Source organism: Amphiura filiformis, chromosome 2 (assembly GCF_039555335.1).
Source record: "Amphiura filiformis chromosome 2, Afil_fr2py, whole genome shotgun sequence".
In the NCBI taxonomy this organism is placed as follows: Eukaryota; Metazoa; Echinodermata; class Ophiuroidea; order Amphilepidida; family Amphiuridae; genus Amphiura; species Amphiura filiformis.
This window is the reverse complement of record NC_092629.1, coordinates 85,044,038-85,056,681: the sequence shown is the minus strand read 5'-3', so window position 1 is coordinate 85,056,681 and position 12,644 is coordinate 85,044,038. Positions and strand designations below refer to the sequence as shown.

Genomic DNA, 12,644 nt, shown 5'->3' with positions numbered 1-12,644 from the left:
AATAGCAAATTGCGCGGAACTTTTTTTCAGTGCAAATCATGTATCCCTGCCCACAGGAAAAAATAGCCATTCTTGCGGAATTACGCGGAAAAATAATTCAGCGCAAATCGCCTGTCCCTGGTCATGTCTTCCATAGGGGTTCTATGGACTTCAACTGGAAGAGCCTAATTTGCGTATTATTCTATATGGGGCCATCCATAGCACATTTTTCCCTTTAGCTTTATTCTGTTTCTGCCGTGTTCTTCTTGCAAGCACAAAATGAGCCATTGCAGACGTATGTATTGAACAATTTTGATATAAAAATTGGACCAATTGAGCCCATATTTATTGGTCAAGCTATGAGTTTTAAAATATTGGATGAGACGTAGTTGAGTCCAATATTTAAAAACTCATAGCTCGACCAATCAATATGGGCTCAATTTATCCAATTTTATATCAAAGTGGGTGGTGCCTCAAATGTTACTTGCAAAACTCAGGGTCATAGATTATCCAAAGGCCTTTATGGCTCAAAACATGATTTTTCACTAAAAATGCTACTTTTCCAAAAATTACACAGCAAGATGACATTACTTGCACACATACATCACCTATTATAGCTAGTGTCTAAAAGTTATACACGGAATTGGGGTCAAAGGTCATTTAGGGGTCATTTACAGTATTTGACTCTTGTATAATCAAAGGGAATGAAATACCGGGATGAAATTCTATAAATGGGGAGTTGGATCACTGTTATTCAACCAAGGTAGAAATAGCTTGTGATAGAATCAGACTATCCTACTTTATCTTACCAGGAGTATTATCACCTGACCTCATGTAGACTGCCTTGCAGTCCCTTTTTGATAAATAATTCACCCCAGCTATGCCCTTACACAAAACACAACACATCCCCAGTGACCCCTCTGCCCAGACTCGACCTTTTTTCTCAGGGCATCACATTTTTTGGATGGGATTGATTCTCATTCTGAACTTGTATCATTCTGAAATGATTTGATATTGAAATATAAATTTTAAAGTGGGAATACAAAGTAGACTAGACCTCAAGTGTCAGCAGCTGTTGTTGTTCTTCTTCCTATATACGTGCTGTACCTCAATTTTTGAGTATTGTCGCACAGGCTTTACGTGCGCACAGTTTACCAACGCACGATCCTGGAACCTAGGATTGTGATTGCAGATATCAGAACCGGGGATGGTCCCCCTTCTCTGTTCGAATAGCTGTGACACTTAACATGCATAGGGTTTAACCCTTCTTGTACACAGGACCAACGGCTTTATGCGACTTCCGAACCACAAGATGACGCATACACACTACCTATATTTGTACATGCTAAGCTGCGTATGGGGGTGAAAGGAATTCTACAATTTTATTCTGTATCGTATTAAATTGAACACAATTGTAGGATTTGCAACCTTATAGGAACATTTTGGGAGAGGAAGAGAATTCTCACCTGAGGCAAGCCCAAGGCTCGAACCCTCGCCTGATCGTATTCTCCCGGCAGACAGCACAACACATTAACCGCTCGGCCATCTGGTGGGATCTACTTGGCTGTCATTTTGTTTTTTAAATAATATTTTCCTCCAATATTTGTCTTCTACTCAGCTCTTCAAGATGTTCAGCACAGAGGACCCACCTTCAGCAGAGCTAGTCCGTATTCCTCAACTCCTGGACCTGTTCTTGCAGACCTTATTCAAACCAGGGACCACCATTAATCCTGATCATAGGCATAAGTACACATATTTGCTGGCATATGCTGTATGCGTGCATGAGACATGGAAGAAGGTAAGCTTAAAAATATGGGAAATTTGCGATATAGGCCATTTCAAATCAAGATTGGAAAAGTTACGAAAACCAGGTGCAGTTAGTGGTATTTATTCAGTAAGCTAGGGGGTCAAAGTGGCGGAGAGGAAATGTGATGAATCATGGTACCCTTTTGAGCAAAACTCAGCTTATTTAGCCAATCAAGAAAATTGTTTCCTAACATATTGAACTAAAACCTGCTATTTGGCATTTCACAATATGATAGTAATGGAAAGAAAAGTGCAAATTTTCATAATTTTTCGGCACTTTAGATTCGGACAAATTGACGTAAACATCAGTCTCTTTTGTGTTCAGGCGAAATAGTTGCGTTTGTGTTAGCGTTGGTAACCTATTACAAACTGGGGTCATCCAAAACAAATGGCAGTTGTCTTCGGAAAACTTCGATTCGAAAAGGTCTATTGGATTGTCAGAGTTTAGTTTAGGTGTACCGTACTTGTTCCATTAACCGCCCAGGGTGGCTTAACAAAGTCATTTTGGATGGGCACTTATTAATAACATAAAATATAGTCATCCATCACCATCTGAGAATAGTACGCCCTCAAAAAAAAAGAGAAATTTCTACACTTATTTTTTTGAGGGGCTCTACTTTAACCCCATGAGAACTACATGCCGATTGGCCAAAAAGAAGTTTACATTATCAATTAGACCAATCAGCAACATAGTTAGAATAATTTCACCACGCAAAAAAATTGGGGTGAATTATTTGCAAAGCTCCATTCTGATTGGTGTTTAAAGTAAAGATATCATGTAATTAACCAATCAAAGGCAATGTTAGATTGGCAGGTAGTATAGTGCTCACGGGGTTAAAATGGGTCTTGTATAATCTAGTTGAAATGGTGACTGCAAAAATATAGTTCTGATACAAAATGAGTTTGAAGTCAGAATCACATCAAACTGCTTTTAAAAGGTATTTTGCAATCTGCAGGTGCTTATTGGGAAGTATTTTTAATATGTATATGTTTTCCCACTATGAAATAGAATCATAATCTAATTTTGGTGCACATTTTCGATATTTTATTTTTTCTTGTTAATTTGCAGGGTAAACGCACATCTATAACCAAAGATGAGGTCAAGCCGACACAACAAGCAATAGAAAAGGTGCATTTTATCTGTGCTGATAAGAAAATCGGTTCAGAACTCATAGCAGAGTTACAAAGTATATTTCAAGGCGTCAGGTAAGATTAGGCCAAAAAAAACACAAGTTTGTTTCCTGTAGGGTGCTCGCATTTCGTTTTTGACGGCTTATTGTGCGCATTTGAATTTTTTTTCACTTATAAAGAAAAAAAACCTGGGAAAAATCACAAAAAAATAATATAAAACACTACTGGAGTAAACATTTACACATTACACAACAAATAAACAATATAAATATTCTTGAATATGAAGAAATATGATTTTTCTTTTGTGTGTCGGAGAAACACACTATAAATTCCCATTCCAATTTGCAGCGAAAAGGGTTTTTTTTTTCCATTTCAAGACATGGATAAAAAAAAACGCATTTCGCATTTGACTTTTTGGACCTGCTACAGGAAACAAACATGGTTTTTTTTGCCTTACAGTGTGCCCCATAATGAGTTGAACCTTCTGAATTTGATATCAGCAGGACAATGAAAACTGCAGGCACCATGTGTCTGGCATGCTGGAGTTTTTTCTTGAAGTGTTCTATGGATAAGGCTGCTGTGGAAGTGCAACTAAGTGAATTCCAGGCTCTGCTTGTTCTTGGGAAGAATGAGTTTTTGTAAATGTCTTTCTTGATGAATGGAATTTCAACAGGAATTTGGTGTCAAAACCAGTAAGTTTTTACTTACTAATATTACTTATATTTCGTCCATCTCGTCGGAGGACTTCATCAGATGTGAGCATCTGATCCGCTTTCCCGGGAGACTGGCTTCCGGTGTTGAGTAGTCTTACTACCAGTCTTCAAAAGTGGGTCAAATCGTGACTTAGGAAATAAGTGCCCTCCTCTCTGTTCATGGTCTTTGTCCCCTCTTTCTGATCTCCATCGCTTCTCGTACATGTACTTCTCTAGACTTTCTGACATGTTCCTTGCCAAGTATCTTGGAATCCTCCCAATTGACGACATGATTTGCCCTTGCGACATGAGACAAGCTGATATGGCCGACTTTGTTTGCTCTTGATCGGCTGCCAAAATTGCGATCTCAGTTATGTTGGCGAGACGTCTCGCCTGTTTGGGATTAGGCTCATGGAACACCAAGCGGAAGTCAAGAAAGCCAACGATAAAAAGTTCACACGGTCAGAACGTAGGGCATCCGAGCAAGAGCAAACAAAGTCGGCCATATCCGACCATGTCGCAAGGGCAAATCATGTCGTCAATTGGGAGGATTCCAAGATACTTGGCAAGGAACATGTCAGAAAGTCTAGAGAAGTACATGTACGAGAAGCGATGGAGATCAGAAAGAGGGGGACAAAGACCATGAACAGAGAGGAGGGCACTTATTTCCTAAGTCACGTATTTGACCCACTTTTGAAGACTGGAAGTAAGACTACTCAAAACCGGAAGCCAGTTTCCGGGAAAGTGGATCAGATGCTCACATCTGATGAAGTCCTCCAAGAGATGGATTTAAATATTAGTAAGTAAAACTTACTGGTTTTGACAAGCAAAATTACTAATTTGATTTGATGTACAAACCTGATGAATCTATTCACTGAAGGAGGAATTTGGTGATTTTATTTCTTGAAACCACGGCAGATGAGTTATGAATGTAGTCTTTTTTGTTGATCCCAACCATCTCATCTCAATTCGTTTTAAATATTACATATTAATGATTTGTTACTATCCCCAATTCTAAAGTAATAATTGCTTACTCTAGTATCTTCTTTTCAGATATCCCATTGTTGGTATTGGTGTACTGTACTGGGTGGAGAAGACTGTGACAGAGCCTAGTTATTTCCAAAGAATGACAGATCACACTCCATTACATTTATTATTATTGGACGAGGTAAGCGTTTGCTGAGGTGTTGGGATGTGTGGGGGTGTGTATGCAGGGGTGGGGGTGTGTTTGTAATAACCTGCAAACAAGGACATACATATGGATACACATCACAAATGATGGCACACCAAACAGTGGACGTCCTCGATTTGCTGGATATGACCAGGACATCGCAAATAACGTAAAAATGCATTTAAACAGGTCCACATTTAGGGGCTTCAGGATGGGCCACGGTTGGATAGGAAGTTGTCTGGTGTGTGTGTTTGAGGTCAATGGTGTGTCAATTGAAATTGGGTGTGTTTGTCCTCGGTTAGATCTGATTATTAAATCAGAATGAGGTCCTTGTTTGCAGGTATTTACAAACAGGGACATGTGTATGCATTGGATGGGTGTGTTTGCATCTGCATTCATAATGTGGAGGGGTGCATATCATACACATACCAACTGTGGAGTCTGATCACAAACATTGAACTACATAGTTGGAGACAGCTTCTTTGAGCCATAAGGGGTATATACTATGATCAGCTCTTAAGAAGAAGAAGCTCTTAATAGGCGGGAATTATTCGGTTTTTGTTACTGCGCGAGTTAATACAGTTCCAACTTACGTATGTGTGAGTTCACAAAAACATGCGTCATTCACACAAAATGCAAAGCGCAGTTCGCGTAGGTGCTGCGCCCAGCTGTGTGTACGCCATTCTATATCAATCCACGATGTTATGAGTCCCGCTTATTACGAGCTGATCAGAGTATAACACCTTCCATTTTGTGATACAAACACCTCCACAGTAAGAGTAAGTCCATTGTCTAGGGAGGGGTGTGGGCACTGCGGGGGTGTGTCTGGAAAATTCCATGGTTGGAATGTGGGTGTGTGTGAAACTGCATGGTTGGAAACTCACACTAAATCCACACATGGGGGGTATCATACAAGAGGATGTGATTTAATTTTAGGGTACAGAAGTGATACAAAAATGGATAATGTGGGTAGCTTTACCCAGGGGTTGAGTTTTGAAAGTAACAGGCATGCTACAAATTGCACTTCTAGAAATGTTAAGGCGGGCTGTCAGGTGTGCTATTAAATTGCACTTGTTAAGAAGTTGAGGTGTGCTATAAATATAATAAATTGCACTCAAACAGGCGATTTAAGGAGGGGAATGCCCACAATTTGATACATTATTGGCCTGAACTCAAAAACTGCAAGAGCTGTGAATATGTGATTATTGGTTTCATTGACTCATTTCCTAAAGATCAATGTATTAAGGATTACATTTAGTTCGATGGTTTAATAGAATATGTGGAAGAACCTGTGAAGGGAGCCTAAAGGCAGTTTAATACATCTGGAATATTATGATCATGTTTTTCCATAGTTTCTGTCACAGTCATACATTGTAGCTCACATCACACTGACAAATCTTTTTATTATTTTTTCTTTTAGGTTGTCAACTGTCATCCATTAATTCATACCAATGTCTTACAGCTGCTTATCAAGTTATTTGAAGACCCCTATCCTCAATTAGATGTCATGTTACAGGTAGGTTGACACTGCCATCTGTGCACCCCCCCCCCCACACACACACACCCCGCCACACCGTGGTGTAGGCAGGTATTATTCAGAGAGGGGAAACGAGGGCAAAATAACTTGCAAGCAGGAAAATATTAATAAATATTGTCAAATATGGGCTAATATAAGAAGTACTAGGGACTCAGGGATAAGATTTGTCCATGGATTTGTGGAAATATGTGGATTTGGGGATCAAAATATGACCCCACTGATACAAGAGCATGTTTACTATGTTTGCAGAACGTAACAGTTTGAATGATGTTATAGTTTTTTTTAAATGAACCATGAAAGCCAGAGAGCCCGTCCTTCTGATGGGACTCATCTTACACATCGCATAATTTCCTAATCATTACCTGCATAGCAATATCACAATTGCCTCATTTGGCCTGGTTTGGATCGCTTGCATCATGGTTTCATCATGCTTTAATGCATAAGATTATCCATTATTAACCCTGGCTGCTCATATCCATAAGTACCAGACTTGAGTCCTGTTTATCAGGGACAGTCTGTGTAGCTCATTGATAGAGCGCTCGCCTGACAAGCGAGAGGTCTGGGGTTCAAGTCCTTGCACAGGCAGGTATGTCCGGAGTTTTTACTTTGGTATATCTGCCTATACATGTCATGTATCCATGCTAGTGTGTGATACATAATTCTTCTTTCCCCTGTACATTATTTTACCATGATGTACTACATTTTCCCTTCAACAGATGGAACTGAAGAAGACGATACTAGACCGCATGGTGCATCTTCTGAGCAGGAACTTTGTGGTAGCGGTAGTACAGTACATAGCCACATGTGTGAAGAAACAAGACACTGACATCTCACTCATCAGACATTTTGTTACCGAGGTATGTATAAGACTGAAGACTAGCTTGCGTCTGACGTCCGGGCAAAGGCGATGTGATTGGTTGCTGACCTGCGCAGTACGGCATTTTTGGTCTGGTTGACAGAACGTCATATGCAAACTAGTCTTTTTAATTCAGTCTTCAATTATAGCATCCGTAAGATTTTTGAGCCAGTACCATCATTCACCTGGATCTTAACCTCATATGAACTACTACCTTTCTTAGAGTGCCTCTGATTGGTTAATTTCATGATATAATCATCTGAGTAACCAATCAACATAGAGGTTTTAGCACTTTCAGCAATTTTAAGCTTATTATGCATAAGTCCTACTGGCCAATCTTACCACATCTCTGATTGGCTTGATAGATGTTGTAGCCCTCTTTGAAACCAATCAAAATAGTTCTTAAAAGACGATAGATCAGCAGGTAGTGCAGTTAACTAGATAACTACACTCATAGGGCAGCTACTCGCCTTTAAAAATATTTGCCCAATTTTTAACCCTACAAAATTTGTAAAAACTTGAAAAAATGGAAATTTTGAACAGTGTTCCAGCAATTTTGCAAAAATTTGCAGACCATTCACCAACGGGCAAAGTCCAGCATCATCTGTTAATGAGGGCCAATCATTCCATTAAGCCTGCACAATGACACTACCCCCATTCTGCACCTAGTACCTGTTACCACATGTTTTTTTAAGAACAGTCTGGATATCTTTCCCGTAAACCTATGTAGGCACCATAGAGCTGATTATAAACCCTAATACAGCTCCATGATAGCCACAAACGGCATGTGTGTGATTTGTTAGACATGGGCATTCGATTGGCCTTCGTGAATTTATGTGATAATTCTCAGCACACAACGCATGGGGACTTTGCCTGTTGATGAATGGTCTGTATTTTATTTGTCTATGAAGGTAGGCCTTTGGGCCAAAAGCCAGGGGAAATTGATGAGGGCCCTTGGATGTTAAGACCCCAGGGTCTTATATCAAATGCTGCCTGTAAATGACCATAGGATGCTAAATTCAGGGCCCTGTAAGAATTGATGTGGCCCATATATTTTCAGACTTAAGGCCCAAATGGCCCTTGTAATTGTGGCTTCTTTCTAACACTGACCGTGGTGTAATTTCTTTTGCAGGTTCTTGATATGATAGCGCCACCATACACATCCGAGTTTGTACATCTCTTCTTACCAATCTTAGAAAACAGTGACATCACTGGTATACTCAGGAGTGAAGATGGCAAAGATCCTGTGTCAACTTTCATAGGTAAGACATGTCAAGAGGGCTAGAGCTAAAAAAAAGTCCTATCTGCAATAGCTGCCAGGTGATTATGTGTACGATTATAGAATGTAGAAATTGTCAAAATGACTATAGGCAGCTATCAGTCATTTGCCAGGGTATTACAGGTAGGCCCTATTTGCTCTTATGATTAATGATTAAAGGCAGAGTAAACAGAATTATTTTGTTTCTCATTTAGACTTTAAAAATCAGAAAAGGACGTAAGAGAGCCTTATAAATTTACTAAATGCATTCCACTGTGTTGTGAGAAGACCTCAAAATGTGTATATGTATCAAAATGTGATATTTTAAGTCCGCTGTCTTAATATTCCTAGCAACATGGGAAAAATCTAATGAAAATTCTTGAGCATTGTGTTAATTTGATCTTAAACCATACTAACCGAAATTGCGACACAGTGGTTAAGGAACTCCCCTTATCAGGTGCATAAGTTCCCAGGTTCATTCTGTGCCAGCGATAAAGTAATGGTACCTTTAATCTTGAGAATTTGGTAACTAAAATGAAATAAAAAACAGGGAAAATATGACACAACATCCAATGGGGGAATAACACAATGTTTTATGTTATTCACCATTGGATGTTGTGTCATATGTTCCCTGTTTTTAATTTTATCCATTGCTAGTGTGACACTTGTATCCTTTTGGATCCATCCTTTGGTTCCCTGCTGGTCAGTTGGAACAGATTTACCCTGTTTTTATAAAATGAAATAATTAATCAAATTCCAAATTTATTATTTTTGCAGTCCATTGCAAGACCAATTTTATCATGATGTCTTGAAACCAGCGTCAAATGGAAGAAATCTGGAGAATGATGCTTCTGAGAGAATCAGAAATATGGAAGAGAACCACTGTAACAATGACACTTGGTGCTAAGCAACTATAACTCTTATTCCATATGTAATTTCCCTCAGTCCATCTAATAGCAATTTCATCATGATGTCTTCAAACCAGCAAAGCTGGGAGAAACCTGAAGAATAATGTGAGAATCAGAAATATGGAGGAGAAACATGAGAGCAATGACAGACACTTGGTGCTATGGTACTCTGCACAGCCCTTTCGCATTGGCAATAACTGGCAGATGCGCTTGTCCTGATTATCAAATAAAAAGAACTAGGTCTTGCCTGGGTCATGTGATGATATGCAGCTTGTTCAGCGAATGGGCATGAGAGTATTCAATTAGCTAATCAGAACCCCACTTACATGTTTATGCTGTATTAGGATGTGCACATGCTAAAATCGGCAATGGGTGCAAAAACATGCTGATATATAGTGTATATTAACTGTAACTCTTATTATTAAGTGACTTCATAAATTGGCTAAGCATAGCACTGAGGTTCATGAAGTGCACAAAAAGCCTCAAGTTTTAAGAGCCATTTGGTGCCCTTTTGGCACAAATTTTATGGGCATGTAGTGGTCCTGAACTCATAAAGAGACTTCAGTAATGGGAGAAAGAAATCATGTTTTTAGAAACTGGCAGGTGAAAATGACAAAATGTGACTTTGCAAAACTGTATTTTTTTGAAGAATTACCAAATTCTTTCAAAATTAATTAATTTAAATGCATTGAGAGGTCATGGTTGTATTTCAACATAATGGGCTATTCTATTTAAAATCCACACCTAGCTCCCCCTGTGGAAGATTTCAACGCCATTCTCTCGGTCAGGGTTGTTCCATCCAGTGCACTTACCCATTTCTCCCGTCTGTCAAAAGGGACACCCCCGTGAAATCCCTATTGGTTTGTACAGGGCCTTTCACTACCAGTCAATTTTCTCTGCATAGAAAACACCAATTTGCTTTTCCTTCAGTACATATTAGTTTATTCCCCTGATAATAAATCATACTTTTTGAATTGTTTCACCAAGAGGTATTTATTTTATGACATGTTTTGTGATTTCCACCATTGAGTCCAAAGGTAAGTGTCCCCTTTGTGTCCGAGGGGGCAAGATGGAACAGCCGAATCATTACAAAACAACCAATGGGATGCAGCGACTGGCAGTATCTTGATTATACAATCCTGCTGGAAAGTTTTGCTAGTTGTAGCCCGTACGAAACTCGGGGAGCTGATCCTGGTTGCGAAGGTTATTTGTGGAATGTCTAGGGTGTGCGCTCTTGAAGCAGCAAAGTCCTTGAATTGTTGTTGTTTAATGGTTTATGGAATGATGTGGGGCCGTAGTGGTCAGCGACAACCTGTAAAGTGTGCTGAGGCTTGTGGATCAATGTCTAGGTATTGTGCCTGTGCGTAGCGCACTATAAATCACTGCGCTTTTTTTTTTTTTTTAGTTATGTGTTTAATTCCAGTTAAAAATTGTTGAAATTTATAAAATTACACAATTTGTTTGGAAACCAAAATAATTCTTGTATGGATCAAAATAGTTTGAACTTGAATAATTTAAACTGTTGAATTGGGATTACAATCAGAGAGGGGAGTCAAGTGAAATACTAGTAACTCAATTACCATATTCGTTCCATTAACTGCCCATGCCCCTATAAGTGCCAACCCAGTGACTTTACAACAAGCAAACTGATATTCCTGGAATGTACAAGTTTGTAAATTATTGTGTATATAATGTATAGAATCTTACAGTACAACTGAATTGTAAATAAATATAACAAGCAAATGATTGTCTTGAACTGATATTATTTCATTTTCTTTCATGTCAAAATCCTTGAAAGTCTGTAATTTTTGACAGGTGACAGCACTATGTGTTCAAATAACTTTGACACATGGTTTATTTGAGGGCTCAGATAGCAACGTTTGTACAGTATTTTTGTGGGACCAGAGAGCACATAAGAATTACCAAATTGCATTCTGAATACGACAAATATCCTTCTGAAATCAAATAATTTTGATTTTTTGACTTTCCTGGTATATAATACAACAAACTAAACTTTATAAATCTAATTATCGTCAACCTGCTACGCTAATTGCCTAAGTCTTTTTTTGTAATTTTGATAATAAAGTACAAAATATGGTTCAAACATGCATTTTTAAACATATTCACTAATCTTTGCACAAGAACAAATACAAGTGAAAGGGTATAATCCAAAATAATTAGGGTGATTATGTAACTTGAACCACATTTTGTTCTTTGTTCTCAAAATTACAAAAAACGACTTTGGAAATTAGCGTAGCAGGCTGACGATATGTAGCTGGAACGAAGAGAGATCTAAAATTTTGACCTTTCGTATTGAAGATATACATTGTTTCCTCAAAGACCCAAAATATGTTGGTGTTTGGGGGAAAAAATATAAATTTTTAATAATTTGCCATAAAATTTAATTTCAGCACCCCCAAATTCACCAAGAACAATTGTGACCGTTCATGGCGAATGAGCCGTAAATTCCTCCCCGGTCAATTTTGTTTTATTTCGTGTTTAAAAATAAACATCATAAACTTAAAAATGGTATATCATTTGACTTCAAACGATATCCAGAAGCGGGTTATGGTTTGTTAAACTTTGCTCCTTATTATTATAGCTTTTTACGTTTTTACATGCGTCTCTTTTTCCACATTGCTGGCAATAAATATCAAACAGTCATAATTGGCGGTCATTTCAAATCATCCCCAAGTCAACAAGGTTTAAGAAAGTTCTCTCATTGTTAATTGTTGGTTATGCATACCTGTACAAAATACAATGCCTGGTAACCCACCACTTGAACATGATTTAGCAACAAACAAAGACCAGAGCTATTAAAAGTTCTATAGCCATCTAAGGTAGAAGCTTATTATCTACTTCAACAATAGGATTATTGATTAGTTTTTGACTATCAAAATGAGACAGATGTCGGGCCAGCTTAAGTTACCGATGAATACGACCTTCGTACACATTTTACACCGTAACTCAGAATACAATTTAGGGAATTTACGGCTCATTTGTGCTGCCGGGTCACAATTGTCAAACATTCTGTGGCTTAGCTTTTTAGGTCAGATTTCTTGAAGCTTAGCTAGTGGTAAGCTTCCTAAGCCAGCAGCTTAGTCCTACCAATGAGGATTCATTTATTGATTTATCTTCCCATGTGATGCATGATGTGAAATTGTAATCATTGGTAAATAGGACTGATAAACTTGGGAAGCCTGACCACTGGCCATGCCTTGAGAAACTGGCCCTTAGAGAATATGCCCTAATTAATTGAATAATGCAACATTATGAATATTCCTCATTCAGGTTTGTGTACCATTA

General features: G+C 38.5%; 1 protein-coding gene across 1 annotated transcript in view; it reads left to right on the top strand.

Annotated features, from left to right (window-relative positions):
* Positions 1-11,081, top strand: part of LOC140146733 (negative elongation factor D-like) — a 59,371-nt gene extending 48,290 nt beyond the window's left edge. Inside the window, exons 9-15 of the mRNA XM_072168608.1 lie at positions 1,598-1,777; positions 2,855-2,991; positions 4,662-4,776; positions 6,200-6,295; positions 7,033-7,173; positions 8,305-8,434; positions 9,208-11,081. Of these exons, the coding sequence (XP_072024709.1) occupies positions 1,598-1,777; positions 2,855-2,991; positions 4,662-4,776; positions 6,200-6,295; positions 7,033-7,173; positions 8,305-8,434; positions 9,208-9,242 (834 nt within the window). The 3' untranslated portion in view covers positions 9,243-11,081. The remainder of the gene's footprint in view (positions 1-1,597; positions 1,778-2,854; positions 2,992-4,661; positions 4,777-6,199; positions 6,296-7,032; positions 7,174-8,304; positions 8,435-9,207) is intronic.
* Positions 11,082-12,644: the final 1,563 nt, after the last annotated feature.